The sequence below is a fragment of the Prionailurus bengalensis genome, chromosome B4, assembly GCF_016509475.1.
Source record: "Prionailurus bengalensis isolate Pbe53 chromosome B4, Fcat_Pben_1.1_paternal_pri, whole genome shotgun sequence".
Lineage (NCBI taxonomy): Eukaryota > Metazoa > Chordata > Mammalia > Carnivora > Felidae > Prionailurus > Prionailurus bengalensis.
The window spans coordinates 47,212,853-47,235,784 of record NC_057358.1 but is presented as its reverse complement, the minus strand read 5'-3'; the positions used below and the strand labels follow the sequence as shown (position 1 = coordinate 47,235,784).

The 22,932-nt window shown below is 45.7% G+C and overlaps 1 protein-coding gene across 1 annotated transcript in view; it reads left to right on the top strand.

Annotated features, from left to right (window-relative positions):
* The window catches only part of GRIN2B (glutamate ionotropic receptor NMDA type subunit 2B), a 428,048-nt gene extending 406,559 nt beyond the window's left edge, over positions 1-21,489 (top strand). The window contains exon 15 of the mRNA XM_043563552.1: positions 1,641-21,489. Coding sequence (XP_043419487.1) covers positions 1,641-3,500 — 1,860 coding nt within the window. The 3' untranslated portion in view covers positions 3,501-21,489. The remainder of the gene's footprint in view (positions 1-1,640) is intronic.
* The last annotated feature ends 1,443 nt before the right edge of the window (positions 21,490-22,932 follow it).

Below are 22,932 nucleotides of genomic sequence, written 5' to 3'. Positions count from 1 at the left end.
TTGGGACTCATTCGTGAGCAGTGACCTCAGATGTCCTTTATAGAATAGAGGGCTGGGTTTCAGATATAACTAACTTGGGCTCTAATGGAGTTATGTAAGAAAATGGATTTCTCATTAAGTCGTCCTATCTTCTCATCATTTTCCTGTAGTGTTTTAGTGCTACAGAACAATTTCCTCTCTGGCTGTGAGCTGATTCAGGCCATTCAGGAACCTGTACGCAGGAGAGGGGGGATGCGTGGTCCCTGAATCACATTATTGCACCGTACAGCCCTTTCTGAGGTCCAACATAGGGTGATGGCAGAAGGAACGGGGGAGCTGGTGGCCTGTAACAGGAATCCCACTCACGACCCGGAAGCATGCGATCAAGGCCCCCGCAGAAGAAACTGCTTAGCGCTTTCTCTTGGCCCTAACCAAGGAGGGTTAGAAAGAAGGATAGTAAGGACAGTAACCTTACTTCGAAGATCTTAGGTCTTGCTATGGCCCTCTGGGATGGTGAAGCTCACTTCCTCTAACCCCTTCTTCTCCCCCACTTAGCTGTGATTCTCTATTCTAATCTTCTCTGCCCTCATCCCCGTCTGTTGGGGCAACTGCCCTTGCCAAATTAATCCCCTTTGTTTTCAAGACCCAATTCAAACCACCTCCTCTTCACATACTTCCCTGGCCAGGGAAAAAGGTTTCAAACGTGTCCACCTTCCAAGGCAGGGAGCGAGGCATTAGCAGGTTTCCCTGACTTGGGACGTGAACCCAACCCATTACCTGGGCTGGGTGGTGTTCTTCAAGGCCTGGAACAAGGAGCTGTACACAGGGAGTTCTCAATCAATACTAATTTGTTACAGTATTAATTATGTATGATAAGATTAAGTGAGTGACAAAGTGTAAGAAGGAACCTAGGAGCTAAAGAGAGAATAAGTGAGAGGATTCAACAAGGGAATTATTTGTCCCTACTTAGTACTTGCTGTCTGTCCCAATTCTGCCCTCCCACGGTGTAGGACACAGCAGGAGAAAAATCCTTCTTTGACCCCAGGGCTCCCTAACTCTCTCTGTGAATTTGGTTCATGCTTGGCTCAAGAAGAGAACTGCTCAGCTGTTATTTGGTGACCAAAATCCTAAAAGCCACTGGAAAAAAAGTGGCTGTTATGAGCTCTGAGCTCCCCTGTGCTATACCACCAGTCAAGGGTGGCCAGCCTGGGCAGAACAGCCCCAGCACCTGGGGAGTATTGCTATCGATTTCCAGGAAGCTGACAATCATTTTTGCGATCAGCTGATATCATGACCTCATTTTTAAGATGGGAAAACGTAGGCACAGGAAGGAAAGTCAATGCAAGGCGATGGTGGAGTCGAGGCATAGAATGTCACGTCTTACGATTCCAATCTATTTACTCAAGTCACTTGGAGTGAGCGTGTCCCCTCTCAGAGAGCCAGACCACTGAGCTTGGCTCATCTTGTGCAAATGCAAGGTGATAAATCAGGCAAGCTTCTGGCCACAGCATTCTATGAGTTTTAAGACCGTGCCACGTTTCATGCCTGACTTTTCTCAATCCAGCGAGGCAGTTAGTAGCGGTGGAGGGGAGAGCGTCCTCCACGTGGGCATTTCTAGCCTCGCCGGAGACCTGACGCGTGTCATCCTCTCCTTGCTGCAGGGTATCTACAGCTGCATCCACGGGGTGGCTATCGAGGAGCGCCAGTCCGTGATGAACTCCCCCACCGCAACCATGAACAACACGCACTCCAACATCCTGCGCCTGCTCCGCACGGCCAAGAACATGGCCAACCTGTCTGGTGTGAACGGCTCCCCCCAGAGCGCCCTGGACTTCATCCGGCGTGAGTCATCGGTCTACGACATCTCCGAGCACCGCCGCAGCTTCACACACTCTGACTGCAAATCCTACAACAACCCGCCGTGCGAGGAGAACCTCTTCAGCGACTACATCAGCGAGGTGGAGAGAACTTTTGGCAACCTGCAGCTGAAGGACAGCAACGTGTACCAGGATCACTATCACCACCACCACCGCCCCCACAGCATCGGCAGTGCCAGCTCCATCGATGGGCTCTACGACTGTGACAACCCGCCTTTCACCACGCAGCCGAGGTCCATCAGCAAGAAGCCCCTGGACATTGGCCTCCCCTCCTCCAAGCACAGCCAGCTGAGCGACCTGTACGGCAAATTCTCCTTCAAGAGCGACCGCTACAGTGGCCACGATGACTTGATCCGCTCCGACGTGTCTGACATCTCCACCCACACGGTCACCTACGGAAACATCGAGGGCAATGCCGCCAAGCGGCGCAAGCAGCAATACAAGGACAGCCTGAAGAAGCGGCCGGCCTCGGCCAAGTCCCGCCGGGAATTTGACGAGATCGAGCTGGCCTACCGCCGCCGGCCACCCCGCTCCCCGGACCACAAGCGCTACTTCAGGGACAAGGAAGGGCTACGGGACTTCTACCTGGACCAGTTCCGCACCAAGGAGAACTCCCCGCACTGGGAGCACGTGGACCTGACGGATATCTACAAGGAGCAGGGCGATGACTTTAAGCGCGACTCGGTCAGCGGAGGAGGGCCCTGTACCAACAGGTCTCACCTCAAACACGGGGCGGGCGACAAACACGGCGTGGTCAGCGGGGTCCCGGCCCCCTGGGAGAAGAACCTGGCCAACGTGGACTGGGAGGACCGCTCGGGCGGCGGCAACTTCTGCCGCAGCTGCCCGTCGAAGCTGCACAACTACTCCGCGTCGGTGGCCGGGCAGAACTCGGGCAGGCAGGCGTGCATCCGCTGCGAGGCTTGCAAGAAGGCAGGCAACCTGTATGACATCAGCGAGGACAACTCCCTGCAGGAGCTGGACCAGCCGGCTGCCCCTGTGGCGGTGACGTCCAATGCCTCCACCACCAAGTACCCCCAGAGCCCGACCAACTCCAAGGCCCAGAAGAAGACCCGGAACAAGCTGCGTCGGCAGCACTCCTACGACACCTTCGTGGACCTGCAGAAGGAAGAAGCCGCCTTGGCCCCGCGCAGCGTGAGCCTGAAAGACAAGGGCCGCTTCCTGGACGGGAGTCCCTACGCCCACATGTTTGAGATGCCAGCTGGCGAGAGCACCTTTGCCAACAACAAGTCCTCAGTGCCCACTGCTGGACACCACCACCACAACAACCCCGGCGGCGGCTACATGCTCAGCAAGTCGCTCTACCCTGACCGGGTCACGCAAAACCCTTTCATCCCCACTTTTGGGGACGACCAGTGCTTGCTCCATGGCAGCAAATCCTACTTCTTCAGGCAGCCCACGGTGGCGGGGGCGCCGAAAGCCAGGCCAGACTTCCGGGCCCTTGTCACCAACAAGCCGGTGGTCTCGGCCCTTCACGGGGCTGTGCCAGGCCGTTTCCAGAAAGACATCTGTATAGGGAACCAGTCCAACCCCTGTGTGCCTAACAACAAAAACCCCAGGGCTTTCAATGGCTCCAGCAATGGGCATGTTTATGAGAAACTTTCTAGTATTGAGTCTGATGTCTGAGTGAGGGAAGAGAGAGGTTTTAAGGTGGGTACGGGAGGGTGGGGCCGTGGGCGTGTGGTGCGCATGTCACGGAGGGTGACGGGGGTGAACTTGGTTCCCATTTGCTCCTTTCTTGTTGTTTTCATTTATTGACGGAATCCTGGAGTTCTGATTCCTTCTAAGAGGGCAACCCTGGTGACCAGCCCCAGCCCTCCCCCGCCTTTCCAGTGCTCTCCTCCCTCTCCATCTGTCAGTCGTTCCGTTCCCGGGAGGGAATCCGGTAGGCTCGCTCAGCACGGGAGGGCAGAGTGGAGAAAGGAGGTGGCTGCGTGCAGGCTTCCTCGGAGCACGGAAGGACTGTTTGCCACCCAACTTGGAGTGCAGCAGGGAGAGAGATACAAGGAGGCCACGTGAGCGCAGGATAGCTCTTCCCAAACTGATCTAGATGTTTAGGTGAGAAGGCAGAAGCACCCAAATGAGACCATTTGCCATACTGCCCGTGAATGCAAAGAGGCTTTTGCTAAATTCTTGTCACTCAGGTGGCATCCGTGTAGGGATCACGTGCCAAGCAGAGGGCAGGAGGCCATGTGTGTTTATATATAAGCCAAAAGAATGTTTCAATTGCGCGAGACTCCGTGGTGGTGAACTGGAACCAAGGGTCTTTGGTAGGTGACGGAAAGCACGTCATAGCCATGTTCCGTGGTGCGCTAGAGGCAAGAGAAGATGGACGACATGTGCATGTATGGCCATGTACACTTGTACGTGCATGTAGTCTACACGGGCATGTGGTCAGGGGCCTAGAAATGTAGAGAGGGCAACCTGGACTCCTAAAGCTGTTTCTTCCAACATCTCGAAGCGGTGTGCCTCTTTTGGCTTATATACAAACAGAGATGGTCCGATGCTACCTGAAGGTTGGCTGTCTCTCCCCTCCACCCTTCCTGAGTGAGGAGAATGGAAGTTCTTGACATGGACGATGATGCGGTCTAGACAAAAAGGTGACGAACGATCCTACGAGAGCAAGGTGCAAAAGTCGCTCCTCTGCGGTTCAACCAGTTTTGAACGAGAACTTTCCAGGAAGGCTGAAGGGAACGGGAAGCAGCCACGGCTCTTTTGCCCACACTCGAGAGCAAAAGATTCTATAAAAGCTTTCTTGAGCTTTTTAGACGCTGGCCAAGGTTTGGGGAGGAGCTACGTAAAGCTTTGAGGTATAGGGGAGTTGTTTATGGTCGGGTAAGTGAGAGAGGGGGATGTTTTCAATGCTTTGATCCCTTCTTACTTCACCTGGAGCTAGGAGAGCTTGCTCCACCAGAACTGATCACAACTGATCTGGAACAGACAGTCAAATGGCATGAGCTTGCTCTGTGAGTACAGCTCAGGAAACGTGGAGGGAAGGGAAGAGATTTGGAAGTGGAGAGGGTAGCAGGGGAAGGACTCCCCCACTGCCCCACTGGGTCTGGCTCCCTGAGAATGTGGCATTGAGCCCAATGTGAACCCTCTCAGTAGAAGCCCTTCCACCTTCCTACAGAACCTTCTTTCCCTCCCAGGTGTACCATTCAAGAATAAAAATATATATGTAAATATATATGTGTGTGTGTGTGTGTGTGTGTATACACACACACACACACATATATATTTAAAACTCCAGGGATGAGGGTACTGGCAGATGCAATGCCCCCCTTCACTTGGAAACTTGAGAAGGGAAATGAATATTCGTCACTGCCGGTCCTGAAACTTAGGGAGGGGGTGTCCTGTGGGTCCGTGCCACTGTCCTGCCTTCCTCCCCTTACCCAGGCTGGCAGCCAAAGAGCCCCGGGTCTGTTTGGAAGCTTGACTGCAGGATCTCCATGTTGCACACAGGACACATAAACCAGAAAGGTGCTCATCCTCCTCTGGAAGGAAGCTGCCATGCCTCTTCAAGTCCCACCCTCCAGGGCTGCTCTTTGCCTTCCTGTTTTGCCCTGACTCACCACCCTTCCTCCTTCCCTGCCCTTGACTGCTGTCCCCTGTCCTCCTCCTGGATTTTTACCTCAGTATCTTTCATTTTAAAGCCAACTGAAGGCCTTGCAAAGCTATGTTTTCTTTCTAAAACGAACCTGGGGGCAAGGGGCTGAACCTCTCACAGATTTGGAGAGAGGAGCACGGAGTGCTTTACCTTAGATTCAAGGAAAGACTTTGAGAGAGAGGACAGAGGGCGTGAGGCGTCTCCAGGAGGAAGAAGGCGAAGGGCCATATAAACATCGCTTCACCCTGACTCTGTCTGAGGTCAGGGGATCCTCCCCTCACTCTTCCTCTTACCTCACCCCTTTCAAATAAAAAACCAAACCAACTAACCTAGCGAACAGCAATCTAGAACAAAGGGGGCTCTGTCGGTCTCCACTGGTGACGGAAATCAAGATGGTGTTTATTTCATATGTAAATATTTTGTTTTCTAATTAATTTTGTATAGATAAAGTGTTCTCTTGTGAGTATTCAGGGTGTCGGGCTGGAGGGAGTGGGGTGGGGATGGGAAGGAAGAGGGGAAAAGTGTTTTGTTACGGGTTTTCATTTTCCATTGGGGGAATTGTTTTGTATGGCTTTTGCTTCAGGGCGTCTGGGGAAAAGTGTGTGTGAATGGAGGCCACTGTGGTGAAAATGCCAGGGAAAAGTAATCTGTGCCCACGCCTCCCCACCTCACCAATCTTCTTGGTCTGTGAGAAGTGTCCGTGCCCATCAGCCTGGGCCTGGCACTGGGTCCGGCTTGGCCCTAAGCAGAACCCAGGTCCTGCTCCTGTCTCCTAGGTAGACCGCGGATGACCAGCATTCCATGCAGAGTCAAGCTGGTGACACCACATTTGCCCTGTCGGCACCTAGGGTAGGAAAGATTCCAAAAAAGGGCTTAAATCAGAATTGAGGTCAAATTGACCCTCAATCCTGATGTGGCCGAGAGGTTTCAGGCAGCTCAGTCCTGAGAAATCTCCCAGAAGCCCCCTTGTGATGTTTAACAACCATATCAAAGCCAATTCTTTTCTTCCTAGTACCTGAGTGCTGGCAACCTCCCTACGCCCTCCCTCACTCCTTAGGTATCAGCACTGCAAGCACACCCAGAAAATTCCCACACAGTCTACTTTTTGAAGCATGTGATATCTGGTGACAGGGAGGCAGCACTGGATACATGTCTTACAAATATGCATGCTTTTCTAGAAAAGATGACCAGATCTGCTCCAAAAAAAAAAAAAAAAAAAAAAAAAAAAAAGATGACCAGATCTGCCCGTAGAAAGATTGCAGAAGTTGGTTTTAGACGTAGAAGGGTGGGTATGTGAGGGACGGTGCCGATAGTGACTTTATTTTGTCCTGTCCTCGTTTCTGCCCTCAGGAAGGTGCTATTTGCCTTGAGCCAGGGATTCATAACCTGACCTTGGGTTATTAACCAGACAAACAGAGTTTCTTTCGCTGGATTATTTGTTTTGTGAAGGGTGGCAGCCTCTCTCTAACTACCACGGGATGAAATGTCCAAATCCGTTTACGCAAGACGTTACATCTTATTTGGTCCTATCCTCCCATCATGGAAAGCTGTCAGCTGGATCGTTTCATTTTTCTAAACCTTTTCGTTGGGCCCCTTGGTCACTTCTCTTCAGCTGGATGTTTGAATTGGGACCAAATAAAGTATTCGTGGCCTGCTCAAGAAAGCTTAAAGAAAGGAAGGCCAAGCAGTGTCGAGTTCTAGATATTACTTCATTCCAAAATAACAAGCCAGTAAAATTGCATGAGGATGAATTCAGCAGTAAGCCCCATCCATTCCACACTGGGCCTGGACAAAGACCCAATCTGCCCAAAACTGAGATTCCACAGACACCCTCGAGAGCACCAATTGTTCCAATTTTCCTCAGAATCCATGCTTTCTATCTTTGGTGTCCTCTGTCATTCCCTTCCACCGGAAAGTGGGTTGGTGGCTCTGATCCTGTATCCTCTCAGTGGCAATGCTTAAATCTTAGCATTGCCACCAACCTCAGTTAACGTGCCCCTTGAATTTGCCCGAGTCAAGAATGCGCACACCCTTCAGAGTGATGCATGTGCAGTGGATCTCGTAATTTCAAAGTATGTCACTGTGTATCCTCAGCCAGAACGTGGGAGACCTCCTTGATGTGGATTCCCCCGTCCTGGCCACAGCCATGTTGTGATTGGGGGAAAAAGAGTCCCAAGTGATTCCATTAAGTGTTGGTGGTGTCAGTAGTGCCCAAACGCATGTGTAATGTGATAAAATAGGAGTCTTCTATACAATTAGGTGAATATCACCCGCCCAGTCTTCCGTGGCCATCGGGAGTTGCCCAAGGGGTGAATTCTCCGCATGGGAGGTGAAGAAACTATTACCAAAACTGCAGCGTGCTGGTCACCTGCACATCTCACTTAAGAGCTAGGGTTTCTTTGTTTCTGTTTTTTTTTGTTTGTTTGTTTGTTTGTTTGGTGTTTAGTTAGTTCCAGATTTAGGGACAGAATAACCAGATGGTTTGGGCAACGGCCTTTGGAAAAAGCTATTCCAGAACTCACCGTATTCTTTTAATCCCCTTCTCTTTAAGAAAGCCCTGTCGTTGCTTGACGCCCTGTGTGTGTCTGTCTGGTGTGTTAGGAGTGATTCCCGTGTGTGCATACATGGTGCAGCTGCATCATTGGTGAATGCATTGGGCATTTCCAGCCATTGTGGCCATAACTTCTGTGCTTTCTGAGCCCAAAGCCATATAAGAAATGTGTGCTCAGTAGACCGCCAGACACTCCGGTAGAGCGTTTGCTTTCTTCACCTGAGTGTCAGGGACTCTCCGTTCTGTCTAAGGAACTGATGGTGGATGATGAGCAGCTAAAAGTGGACAGTTCTAATGGAATGGGTCTGGCCTTACAAATGGTATATGATCCATGGTGTGGCTTCAGAGGTCCTGAGAGGACCTTTCCTTTTCATTGCCCACCCCACTTTCAACTACTGGCTTCCTACACAGACGTACTCTTCTAGCACTGAGCTGCTCGTCTGTCATTTAAATGAAAACAGTCCCAGGAAGGGTGACATATCAAGCCATATTAGGGATTTATACATTTAAACACCTAGTTTACATTAGGAGTCTCATCTCTTTTCCTGGGATGATAATACAGGAGAAGATAGTAAGATACAAGAGAAGGGGGAGAGAGCAAAGAACACAGAGAGTAACAGAGAAGGGAGTCAAAATACAGGTTCCAGAATATAAAGACATTTAAACCGTCTCATCTTCCACCTGCTTTTATTTAAGGCTCATGTGTTGTAAGAACAGGACTCCTAGCTAGGAATTATTTTTAATGAGTGGTCACAGGAGCGTGTAGTTTGTGAATCTTAAATTCATTATCTTGTTGGGCAGATGAAGAACTGTGAGTCATCCTATGGAAAATGGAAGGCTGGCGCTTCTCCTCCTGTATAGGTGACTGAGTAGGCAGCTAGAACGATCAATCGAATCACTGTTAAGATGACAAAAGTACTGCACTTATCTGTCCTCTGTCCCGGTTCAATGACTCTTCCAATGTAGCACTTGTTCTATGTTCTGTGTGTCCTCACTGCCATAGGGGGTGCCCAGTGATATCTACGCACACTAACTGTTAAGGAGCCACCATACTACCAAGTGCTACTTAACCAGTGGGCAGTTCTTTCCTAGACGTATCAGATATTTGGGACATCACTAAGATGTAGATTCATCAGTCTGAACATGTCTAATGCCAGTCTAGACCTAGGATTCCATGCCAGTTTGGGGTTCCAATAGAGTATATAACATCACAGGATATCTGAATGCATCCCACCTCTATCCCATACCAACCGCATTGACTCAACCACACCAGAGCCCTGTGGATTCTATCACTTAAAGTATCTACACCTATCTATTGTCATGACAAAAAACCATCCCCTGCAAAAAAAAAAAAAAAAAGGAAGCCAATGCTATTTCCATGCCTTGGAGACATTAGTGAAGTCTGAAGACTCTAATTTGCAATATTGAAGCAAGGAAAAAGAATTTTGTCCAAAGAATGATGGGTTAGGACAGCAGTACTGGGAATAAGTGGGAAAAGTTAGAAACCATCCCTATTTCTCTGCCAGGATGTCCATTTGCATCCATCTCACAGCTCATCACAGGGAGTTTCTGGCACTGTTCTGTGCTTTAAAACATAATTGCTGGTGTGATTACAGGGGTGAGGACTCCTGATGAGAACTGAAGGTGGCAAGCAGAGTGGATGAGTAGAATCCCCCATAGCCCTGGGACTCTGGTGTGTAGAATCCGTGTTCTGGCAATGGAAACAAATGGAAACTCAGCGCAAGGATTAAGGGTAAAAGCGCAACACGAAGCCCAATTTAAAACGGTTATTTTCAAGATTTGGTTTGGTTTCCACACTTCAAACCTGAACTCTCTTTATTTTTAATTATTTTAATAGCGTTATGATGTAGGGGGTGACGCAGATTCCAGTACTATGCAGGAGACAAAAATAAAAGCTCTAATTAAATATGTTAATTTCAATTAAACCAGTATCTATTGAGCAGTACAAACGATGCCCCTGGGCTGGTACTGTGACGAATATAAAAGATTTCCAAATGGAATATATTATACTCGCATATAATATATGAATGCAAAAGTATCAAATATTTAAATGTATGTATTATGTTTGTATAAATAGATATGCATAAATCAGTATATTTATACATGCAAGTTTTAATTTTTTCTGGTGTCAGGGTGTGAGTCAAAGATATTCTCCATTATGTGATTTAAAAAAAAAAAAAACACCGCAGAGATTCAGTTTTTCCTCTCACAGCCAGGCCTGGATCTTTTTTTTTTTTTTTCTTTCTTTCTTTCTTTCTTTTTTTTTTTTTGAATCATTCCACCTCCTGGTCTGAAGCTCTGAATTCTCTCTCTGACCACAACCTTGCAGTTTCTCTATCTTACCTACTTCCCTTCACGCTCCCTGTGCTGTTCTCCATCAACTGCTCTGGCTGAAGTTCCTCACCTCTTTGGTATCGCCCCATGCTCTCTGCAGCACTGGCTTCTGCCTCTTGCCTTGTCACACCCGGTTGCTTTTCCAACTCTGCATCCCCCCCACCCCGTCATCCATTCCCCCTGCGAGAACGGAGGGTCTTCCACCTGTGCCAAGGGCACAGATGCCATCCGTTTGGTGCCCCCCTGAACCCTACCCCGCTTGAACATCTTTTTTTTATTTCGACTCCATGTCCCATCTGCCAAGTGGTCGTGAAACTTGGTTTCCATTTTTCCTTTCATCCTTAACTCCTGTCTCCCAACACGCGGTCTCTCCTACTGCATTGCTGAGAAAAGACACCTGATTTCTTGAGTCCTCACATGACCAGTCCTCTCCATTTCTAAATTCCTGCTGTCTTTCGTTCGTCTTTTCCCTCCTCCCTCTCAGCCCAGTGCTCCTCACCCCGGTGCTCCGATGCCTACCCTCTGACCCGTCCTGAGGTCCGCTCCAGCCAGCAGTACCTCCCTTATGGGCTTTTCATCTCTTCCACACGTGCCTACCACCATCTCTAACAGTCTCCCCGTCCTACCACCATCTCTAAAAGCAAATCTCTCCATCTATTTAAACTCTTGGATTCCTGTCCTCTGTTTTAGCTTTTCACTTTCCAAACATCCCAAAAATGTAGCCTGTCTTTCTTCACTTCCTCACCTAATAATGCTCATGGCTTAAGCTTTAAAAGTGGGCTACACTCTGCCACTCTACCGAAACTGCTCTGGCAACATTCCAGTGAACTTCTTGTTACAGAATCCAATGACCCTGTCCCCCCACCGCTAACCTAAATTTACCATTGGGAAGCAGCATGTTCTGGCTTTAATCCTAGCCCTCTGGTCCTCTCTCTATGTTCTCTTGCTGGTTCCTGCTCTTCCTCCTATGCCCTCAGCGTTGACTTGCCATGGGGTTCTGAGCTTGACCCTCCCGCCCTCTTTACCGCCATGCTTCTGTAGCAATGTTTCTTTCTTTCACCACTTTGACGACTCTCTGGGGATGAATTCCAAATCTTCTCACCTACACTTTCCTTTTCATTTCCTCTTAATGCAGATATTTCCATTCACCTCCTGGACGATTTCTTGTTGAGTCAAATATCCAAGGCAATCCCTGCAAACGAACTTAATCACCAGATTCCCCCTTCTGGTTAATGGTTCCACTGTTCCTTCTGTCACCAAACTAAAGCTTTCCAGACACTTTGCCTCCTCTGTTTCCCTCATCTTACACAGCTGATCATCTGGAAAGCCTGTAAATTCTTGCCCCCAAGGATTTCCCATTCAGGTCCTTCCATCTAGTCGGGATGATTTCAATATCTTTTAGCATTTTCTAAGTTTTTATATTTGAATCTCCTCTTCTCAGTATTCACTTCCTATTAAATCATGCCATTCTCCAAGTGAAAAAAAAAATTCCAATGGGCTGTACTTGCCATGATCCAGTAGGAAGAATAACTTCTTGTAATTTGCCAGTGTGTGCGCCTGTGCAGCAGATAAGCTGAATCACACATTTTTGTCTTACCTTTCCGATACTGACTTTTTCCCCCACGTGTTTTTTTCTTGAACTGCTTCCTTTGCCCCAAATTCTCTCCTCCCTCTCTCCCATCTCACTCCCTTCTTGCATAATATCCATCTCTCTATATACAGATCTTCAAAGAACAGAACAAATGTACCACATGTCTACCTTCCTTCATCCAGAAAAACTTACAAATATGCCTTTTGTGAATGTCCATAGCACTTTAATTGTATCTCTCTAGTGATATCTGTTGCAGACCATCTTATTTTATGGTTACTTAATTATACATCTCATCAGTCCTGCTAGATTATAAACTCCCTGTGGTGGTCAGGGGGCATGCATTTATTCATCTTTTTATCTCCTGTAGCACCTACCAGTGTATCTTCCAAATGGAAAGTACTTGTAAATATTTGGTATTATAAATTATAATTGAAAAGAAGTCACTTTATTTTGCCCACAGGATACTTGAATCTGCAGTAAAACCTAAGGATCAGTCCCTCCACATTTCTGTATTTCTGCGCCTACCTACAATTACAGCAATATGCTGAATGTATACATGTTCATGTTAACTATTGTTTCAAATGGGAATTTGGATTTTTTTGAGGCTCTGCCTTGCTCTGTGAAGTTACTCTGTGGCTGTTTTATGGTTAGTAGTACTTGGAATACTACATGCATGCCAACCAAATAAGTGGCAGAGGGAGAGATTATGGAGGATATTGATCACATGTTAGGTATCAGGAGCTTTCAGATGCTTTGAGTGGGGCTTGTCTCCAGATACTTCACTCCTGGACTGAGTCTCTAACAACCTGACCTATGCTGGCCTTGATGTGGTTTTCATGCAATCTGTAGCCATTTTTTTTTTTGAAACGTGTGTACCAGAAGGATCTTGTCACAATTCAGGCTCAGTAATCACACGGTTTTATGGACCCTAAGTGTGGTCCAGTAGGACCCTAAGTAGTGGTCCAGTAGGACCCTAAGTAGGTCCGGTAGGACTTAGGGAAACTGTGCTGCTCATGACCTGTCTTGGTGATCTCTCTTTCCTGCACTCTTTGTCTTCTTACCATAGAGGCTTTGTCTAGAGGACTACTTCCCTCAAAGGGAAGTTGAGTGTTGAAATAATTGAGCACTTTGTTTCTGATCTGTGTACTGCAAGTGAAAGCAGGCTAGAATTTGAATGAGCTGACTTAGAATTCTAACGCAATCCTTTCTCTCTAAATGTGAAGGGATTCATTGCATTAGAGGAAGACAACATCACCTCTAACCACATGACTCTCTTGTTCCTTTATTCCCAGAGCCCTATTCACATCCCCCCTGCCTCTGTGGTATGCCACTAAGCAGTCTGTCTTATTCCTTGTAGTCTGTGCGAGCCTGTGTTTGTTCCCCAAAAGAACCTCTTGGAGCTGGTTCTTTCTTTCACTTATAATGTTTCCTTCCCCTGGCCAGCTTCGTCTGTAAATCTCATTATGTCATTGGTCAGGAATTAATCTCCTTTGGGAGGCATCTTCTGCCATTGTGTGCTAATTTAAAGCATACAATAGAGAACTGGACTCAAATAAGTTACAGGCTCTGACAAGTCTCTTCTTCAAAAAAGTGAACAAAGTCCATTCTTCATTGAGACAGGAGGGAGGTAGAGGCATTGTGGTTGGCAAGATGGGGCAAAGTGTGGCAACTTGGGAGGCACCCTGATGAAAATTAAAATGTAAGTCTCGAGGGAGAATTTTTCTTCTTGAAAGTCCTGTTAGGTCTAGATAGTCCGGCTCCTGGAAATGGGGTAGTTAACATTTTAGAGCAAAATCCCCCTCTGTGTGTGTGTGTGTGTGTGTGTGTATTTCATTTCTCATCTAAAAAATTCACACACACACACACACACACACACACCCCAGTGAAACAAATTGTCTGATAATAGGTAGAACGGTAGGAAGACGCCATCCTCATAATGGACATTCATAAATTGTTGTTAGACCAATGGAATGAAAACAAATCCAGGACATCATAATATATCCAGGAGGCAATTTTACCCAGGAGGTATTCGTGTCAATTTTTTTCCCTGTAAATATCTGAGACATTAAGGGAGGGTAGGAGGAAGGAAAAGGATAGGAAGTCTACAGTGGAGTTTCCTTTCATTTCACAAAGCCAGGAGCCTGCACCCAAGTCTCTTGGGTCTCCCTTGATTACTGGTTTTTGATGCTAGCTTCAGAAAAGGGCAAGACCGAAAGCTGATGACCTTCCAGATGTCTGTTCCTTTAGTCCCCGGGAGTGAAAGCTGACGCAAACTTGGAGCTTATTTCCAGGGTATTGGACTGAGGGCAGCGTTACACCTGCCGTTCCCCATTTTCACTTGTAACCCGAGATGCAGCAGAAAGGGAAACAAATTTTTAAGAAAAATTTTAAAAGCCCCTTCTGGGGACCACCTTCATGCTCATGTGTGGACTGGAAGTTGTTTGCTCCAATGTCAAAGATACCAGGAAAGGTAACAGCTGCCCAGGGCACTGCCAGGAAAGCAAGAACCACATCATACCTGCCTTCAGCTGTAACTGTGCCCACCAGTGGTGGGTGCGGAACCTGGATCCAACCACATCCATGAGATCCTGAATGTCCACAGGCAGTCAGGCCACATGTCAGGCCTGAGCCAGTGCTTAGGCGTGTCCCTCAGACTACAGCACCCAGAGAGGCCCTGATCCTCACCTGAGTAGAGAGGAAGCGACCCCGTCACACCACCCTTCCCCACAGAATCTAAGCCACCAGGCTGTGATTCTGTCTGTCCTCGTATTAAGAGACTCTCAGTCTCTGAGATCTGACAGGAGTTGAGCTTCAGGGAATGTGGCCACAGGAATGTGAAATGTGTTGAGCTGCCTTTTCTCTTAGATAAGGTTGTTATCTATTTCCAAAGGGGACGTTTAAAAAAATAAATAAAGCATGCCTACCTGAAACCTCAGTCGTATTCAGAATAGTCTGTGTAGTTAACTCCCAATGTCACTGTCACATTGTAATTTATCATTTTCTTTTGAATTCAAGGGCTATTTTAATATTCCCTTTGGCTGCAACAAGAACCATGTGTAAACCACGGTCTGGGCCATAGTGCTGCCTCTGTCTGAGCTGTGCCCTCAGTAACTTCTGCATTGCTGCCACATGGTGACCTGGACAGCACAACTGGACCTGACCTGATCTCTTTGCCATGAGCTCCCTCAATGCGTGTGCACCTCCCCAGTTCACACACACTGCTTGTGTGCGCACACTTCTAACAGATTCCAAATTGCCAATTTCAATCGCCTTACGGAGGAACAGGGATACATCCTTGGGAGATAAAAAGCGCTCATTTAGAACTGGGTGGACATATTCTGCTTTATCAAGCTAGTGTTTTCTCTCTTGTTCTACCTAGCCTGTGGATCCACTGACAGCTCAAGGTTTGGCAGAATATCCAGACTTTATGTGAAAGGAGCATTCTGTTTGTGATGGAATAACCTAGTTGTCCTCTTGTTTGTCCCTGTTTTACCCTGTGGAATTCGAGTGGAACTCTGATGTCCTATTGATGGATCGGTGCTAGGAAGATGGAGAAGCAGAAGCCAGTCTCCCCAAGGACAGATAGTCCTGTTACTTAGATACATACTTACCCATATGTGCCCACATCTCTTCTTGACGACACTATGAGCAGGGTAGAGAGGTCTCTCCTCACTGGGGACAGGAATAGCAGTATGTGCCTTGGGAGATTCACAAATTTTTCTTCTTCCAGGGTCAGGAGCAGGGAAAATATCAAGACTTCATGTCCGTAGGAAGAAAGGAGACTAGAGAAGCATCCAGATAGAATTCTTACTGAGAAAACCATGAAATATTGACAACACCCTTTCTTTGATGCAAATGTCATTGGAAGACAACCAGGACTCATACAGCTTTGTCTCCCTCATCCACTTACTATCTCTGACATTCTCTTACTGTTCTTTCTCAGTCTAGAGATCCGGAAGTATTCTATGTCCTGAACGATGCACACATAACACTCAGAGGGCACAGAGCTTGAACATGTGCATAGTGTTTAATGCTTCCAAGCCAGAGTCCAAAAAGCCTAGCTCCGTCAGCCCCACTGTCCTTTAATGACTGAGGACAGAGTCTGCTTGTGCATCCTGGGTACTTTGGATCCCAGAAGAGAGAACAACTTTGTTACTACATTGCTCCACTGATGAGGGCAATTACCTTGGTTATTTCTTGGTAACAGGCACAAGAAATGGAGCAGCAGAAATTTGAAGAGTCTTTGCTTGATCATTCTGAATTATGTAAAAATGACCTGAGCTATGGCAGTTTCTAGCCTGCTACCCGCTCCTTGGGGGATAGAGTTTCTAGGGTCACCAGCAACCCACTTAGTTGGCCACCATATTTAGTCTATGGTACATTCTGAGTAAATCAAATTTCCTTGGTTTGTGAATGTGGGATAATTTACCATAACCCCTTCTTCCACATAGCCTCCTTTGGCACAAAAATATGATCACCTTTTAATTTTACAGATGAAAAGTTTGAAGCACAGCAACATTTTATGATTAGTCAAAACTAAGGTTATTTAGGAAATTCTTTGGCAGAACCAAAGGTTGTCTGAAATTCCAACCCTCATCCTAGCTCACTGGGTAATGCTACCTGAATTGTCCACCCTCACCCTTTGTTAAGCATCTAACAGTGGAGAAAAATCATTAAATCCAGGCAGCTGATTTATCCAGATCTTTCCCATGGAAATTTGTCTTCTTTGTAGACCCGTACACACACACACAGTCCAGAGTCCACATGAGTCTACAGAGACAAGTCAAAGAGGTAAGAACAGGGCAAGAACTTTGAAAATGAGAGAGAGGTAGAAAAGTTTCTGTAACGAGGAAAAGTTGAAGGCCAAACGAGACAAATGTCTTTGAATTTTGTAGATTAAGGCAATGTGAATAATTTTATTATTATTAAACATGTTTTATGTGGCATGTAACCCACATAAATAAAAAGCTTAAGGAAAACTGAGGCAGAAGATTTCTTGCAAAGTGTTAACATGGGGAAGAAAGTTTTCAGGAATGTGTGTGTGAGGAAATCAAAATACTCTAAAGATATCAGCAGTTTTGGTCAGCCCACAGGAGGGAACCTCAGGGGAGAGCCCCCAAGAGCCTTCTTCTGGGTTCCCCTATAATTTAGCCAAACACAGCAAGCCCGATTCCAATATTAAGGCATGAATTTGTTCAGGAAACAGAAGTAGAAGTATATGGAAGTTCACATATACAATGAATTCAGAAGGAAGGCCCTATATCCCCTAGATGCACAATCATTATTGCTTGCCTAAAGCATGAAGAAGAGAAGTGTGGGCATTGCAAAGACCAATAAAGGTCTCCTGAGAATCATTACGAAATCTTGATTTTGCCCCAAGATTATAATAGTTAATTCTTTAAGCATCCTGAACCCAGGGAACCCTGCACCCATTTCTCCTGCAGTTTACTTGTTCACTGATGAATAATACCAAGCTCAGGAAGTTATTATTAGTCTTTCCAAAGAGGATAGTGTCTTTAGTTTAATCTTGCCACAGAACTGGTTTTAGTTCATGTATGGAGAGCATTCTGCTTATACCAAGAACAGTAAAAGAGCTCGAAGTTTCTTACCTCGATGTGGATTTTTTTTAACTTCATCGGATCATCCTGTCCCCAGAGGGAAGACAGGACAGGAAGTAGGAAGATGGAAAGGCCCTTAAATGGGTGAGTGGGGAATCCTCTATATAGTCAATTATACAGTGTAGTCATTCCCAGAGGCTGCTTCAGGAACCTGGTTTCAGGAAAGAATATGGGCTTAGAGAGGAGGTAAGTTTTATTCTCATGTAGAGGGATGATGTAGAGGAGGGTACTAGAATCTTCCTTAAAGTCAAAGTTTAGAATTCAGCCATTTACAAATATCCTTTCTCTACTTTTCGATTCTCCATATGCCACATGAAATCATGATGGTATCATAGTAAACTAAGAGAGAGGTCAGGGTCATTCTATCTTGACTCCACAGTGACATCATCCTTCACATGAGTGCCATTACAGATACGTGGGTCGTGGTGCTTGTAACATCAATGATGTAATGTGGCCAACCACTGGTGAGCATGTAGAGCATCATAATCCCATGAGATGACCATTCCCTGTTATGCTACAGCGATAGTCTTTGGGGTGGGGGGAGATAAGAGGATTCGTGGGGGCATAAAGGCATAAAATAACAGAATTATTCAATGGAGCTATTGTGCTCAGTATCAAGATTATAATAGAAATGAAGAAGATAACCTGAAGCATAGCTTGAAAGGATAGCTTGATAAAATCCATATCTGCGTAAGACTGAAGCTGCCGACGGTATACAGAAAATGAGGGTACTTTCCCATTTGTGGTAGATTTTAGTGGTCCTGGGTGCTAGGTGTTTTATGGAGAGGCAGACAAAAGTTAAGTCAATTTCAGACCCCAGGAATTCCTACTGAGCAGCAGCCTCTGCATGTCACTGAGATGGGAGCAAGATGTAATTCCTCTCATATTGTGACTTTGATTTCTCTCCAAGCCAGGCTTGTCCATTTGGTCATTGGCACCTGGGCAGCTCACACCTCTCCTTGACCTCTTGCTTTCTGTTGCTTACATGAAAGAATAATCTGCATAACCCTGTTTGGGTAAAGCCTGGTAGACAGAAAGATAAATGAGACCAAGAACAAAGCTACTATCTTCTGGGGTCGTTATTGTTGTTTTCTGGTAACCTTCGTTTCTTTTTCGCTTCCTTTGTCACATCATGGGGGAACTCTACTTGGCCATCACCAATCACACATCCTACTGGCCAAGTTTGCTATGGAAGTTCGTAAGGAAATTCAATCCTCGCCACTTGGGGAGTTCTGGTCTCTCCCCTAGAGTCACCTCTTCTTCCTTTCCTGGCAGCCATGATTCCAAAACAAGTTTTAGTGCTTGGTACTGAACAAAGAGAATAATAGCTGTAACAGGAAATAGGCCAAAATACCTATGTCTCTGGCAATTTCAGTGTAAGTTTTAGCATTGAACCTTCCAGGTTCCTTACACGGAAACTCTTCTCGCCTCTCGGTCTTCCTGGCAGCTCTCCTGGTTCCTTGTCATGATTTTGTTTCCCTCCTCTCCTCCTTTCCTATGACGGAGGGATGTGTTCCTTAAGATGCAGTATTATCTAAACTATTAGATTGTTAAAGCAACTCTTGGCGATTTCTCACGGTTTTCTCAGTATTTTAACTTGGGAAGATAGAGAAGGTAAAAAGGAGAATGATAAGCAAACAAGAAAGGCCATATTACCAGGTGCTTCAACTCAAGGTCAAGTGCTGGGAAATTGTGTGCCCTCAGTGATAGCCTGCAGTTCTACCAGTGGAGAGGGGTGTGCTTTGGAATTTTAAGCAATCTCTGTGAGAATGTGCACCAGGGCTTTGATTGAGGTGCCTGTCGTGTATATGGAGGCATTTTGTGGTTGTTACTGTCTTCTCTCTTTTTTATTGTTTCAAAGCACAACCCCTGTGTGATATGGGATGTTCAGATGTCAGTCTGAACGTGCTGGTGATATGACAGTACCCTAAGGTCACAGAGTTTCTAAGTCTCTCACCCAACGAGCTGTTGTACATTATATTTTTAAGCATTTCTATCGTGTCTCCTTTGGAATGAGAGAGAGAAAAGTGAAATAGGAAACAGATTCAGTCACAAGTAGACAAAGAGCTTTACTCTGAAAAAAAATGCTCCTCACTGAGCTTAGAAATGTTTAAACGCAGTGAAGGGAGGACTCAGGGTAGAATGGTTTGGGGGTGAAGAGATGATGACACCAACATCCAGGTGCTGTGGTCTAGTCCATAAATGATGTGTTTGCTGCTCCCTATGAGCTCTGGCAGAGGAGAAGCTTTGCTGCTATTGATTGTGCAAAACATTGGCAACAGAATAACTTTAGAAAGAGGCATAGGCTTCCTTCCAGGAAGACATTGATAAGCATTGCGCCTTAACTTTTCAAAAATTCATCTACAGACCTTTAGGGCAGCTTCTCTCAAGTGATTTTCATTCTCCAGTCAAGAATATTTTGAGTAGAAGAGCCTTAGACCCATTATGATTACATTTACTTAAATTGGGAAGCCAAAGGGCACTGTGAAGAACAAAATATATCAGGGGAATAGAGTTAGCTGAACCTTTTTTTCAATTTTGGAATGATTTTGGATCACAAAGTTAGGTCACCTCTGAGAGAGAAAATCTTTTAAATAAAATTATTTCTTCTCTTCCCCAGTGAAAACACCAGGTTTCTAATCTGATTACTATTTACCTCAGGAAGGAAATTGGTAGATTAGATTACAAATAGGCATTTTATGGATTGATTTAATCCTGAGTCTTACACATATTAACATGGATTTTACCAACTCAGACACATGATCTTTTAAGCCATAAAATATTATTAAACGGCAATAGATCATATGGTCTAAGCAAACCAGAAAGGCTAAGATGTTAAGTAATCTTCCCAAATATTAGAATCTCTATAAATGCTATTGTACCCACAATGGATTTAGGACTTAGAAAACAGAAGGAGAGGGGGAGAGAGCCATTGAGTGAGACTCAAGGTCATTTCATTTCTTAGTTATTAAAAAAAAAAGTAGCAAACCCAAGGAGAGTTCTCAAGTCAGAATGTAAATTCTACTCTTGTCATTTAGGAATCTGGTTAAAGTTTAAAATAAATATTCAGATTTTTTTTCCCTCAAAGTCTTCTTTTTGGGAGATTTGGCCTGTAGGAGCATGTTTTACAAAGATGGTTTATTCACACACTGCTATTTATTGAATAAAAAGCACATGCCAGGGATACAGAAGTGAACAACATGAAGTCCATACCCTCGTGAAGCTTACGTATTTATGAGAGGACATAGACAATAAATACATAAATTTCATGTCAGATACTTCAAAGTGCCACAGAGGAAAAACAACGCAGATTAAGGGGGGTAGGATATGGGTGTGGGTTGCTACTTTCTGTAGGATGGACAGAAAAAGTTTCTATAAAAAGGTAACATTTGAGCAATGGCCCCAATGGGAGTAAACTGTGGGGCTTTCTATATGAAGAGTTTTTCAGGCAAAGAGAAAGCAATTGCAGAGACCATGAGGTCAAACCACATGCTTGAGATCCTTGAGGAAGAGCCGGGATGCCAATGAGTGAGGAGAATATGAGAGAAGAGGTCAGAGAGGTGGTATTGACACACAGGGCTTGTAGGCCAGTGTTAAGGGCTTTAACCAAGAGCAAGCTGAGAAGTCACTAGAGGATTCTGAGTTGAAACTGATAGGACCCGACTTCCATTTTAAAAGATAGCTGTGTTGAGAGTGATAGCTGTGTTGAGAGTATACCATGAGCGCATAGGCAACAAGGGAAGCAGTGAGACCAGTTAAGAAGCTATTGCATTAATCCAGGTAAAAGATGACAGTGGCTTGGACCATAGTGTTAGCAGAGGTGGTGAAAAAATGGTCGGGTTCTGGAAATATTTTGAAGGTTTTGTTGTATTAGACATTAAGTAAGAGAGAGAGAAAAAAAATCAAAAATGACCCTAGAATTTTTGGAGTCAACTACCAGTTTGGAACGTTTGGAGTCACCATTAATCAAATGGAAATCCTATAGATAATGCAGATTGGGGAAGAGAGCCTTATAGTAGGTTTAAAATGTCCATCAGACACCTAAGTAGAAATGCTGATTAGGCTATTGGATATATGAGTCTGGAGTTTAGGGATGAAGTAGAGCCTAAAGATATAAATTTGGAATTCATAGGCATTTGGATGGTATTTGAAGCCATGAGGGAGTGACCAAACAGAAGAGAGTCCCTGGGCCAGAGCCTTCAGAGATGAAAAGAAAGCAGTACTGGGAGGACCAGCCAGGAGCAAATCGAGGAGTAGAATAAGATTATCTGGGAACATGGAGGTCATTTTACTGATAAGCTGAGAAAAAGCTGTATCAGTGGACAGGTGGGGACATAGGCACGAAAGTGGTGGGTTCATGAAAGAATGGGAGGAGAGGAAATGGAGACAAAAAGAACTACCAACTCTCTTAGGAGTAAAGAGAACACAGAAATAGCAGGAGGTGGTAAAGGCTGTGAGGTCCAAGAAGGGATTTTTTTTTTTTTTAAGATGGGAGAAATAACATCCTGTGTATGGCTGACCAGAATGACCCAGGGGAGGGGACACTGGCTGGAATGATGTCTTTGATGAAATGAGAGCAGGTGAGATCCAGGGCACAAGTGGGCAGTGACTTTAGGAGACTAACCAGGTTGTTAGAGTAATAGAGTAGTGACCTTGGACACATGCCTAAATTGGTTGGTAAATGTGATGGTGGGAGTACATCTTTTCTGATTGATGTCTTTTTAGTGAAATACAAAGGAAGTTGATCAGCTAAGACTGAATATCAGGAGTAAGTATTAGAGGTTTGGGAAGAGAAAAAGATCTGAATTACTTTATATAGCCATCTAGCAGAAGAGTAATGCAACAAAGAAAGTGTAGGAGACATGCTGGGTGACACAAAGGACTGACTTGAGTTTCTTAAAGTCGTGAGTTTAAAAGAAATTTAAGAAATTTTCTTCAGCTACATCCAGCTTAGAGAGTTAAATTTAAGCAGGGCTGGGGTTTAACCAGGTGAATGCAGTGAAGACAGTAAGACACAGTTAAGGGCAATTGTGAAGTAGGGATGATGATTGGCCATGGAATCCAAGCTGGGTGAGGACAAAGGTGAGGATTTTTAGGGAATCAGAAACAATGAGGTGTGGTCAGGGGAGGAGACCGAGAGGCAGACTGGAGTCACCAAATTATTGAATCATGTTCCAGAAGGACTCATCTGGAAATTAGGAGCTGAGTCAGAGTGGATGCTCGAGGCTTCCACTATAGAGCTGTTGCAATTATTTGTAGTGACACGGTCTGGGCTGGTGCGGGGCTGTGGGCAGAGGTTAGGTGGAGGGAAAAGTTATTGAAGGAGCAGAGGCCAA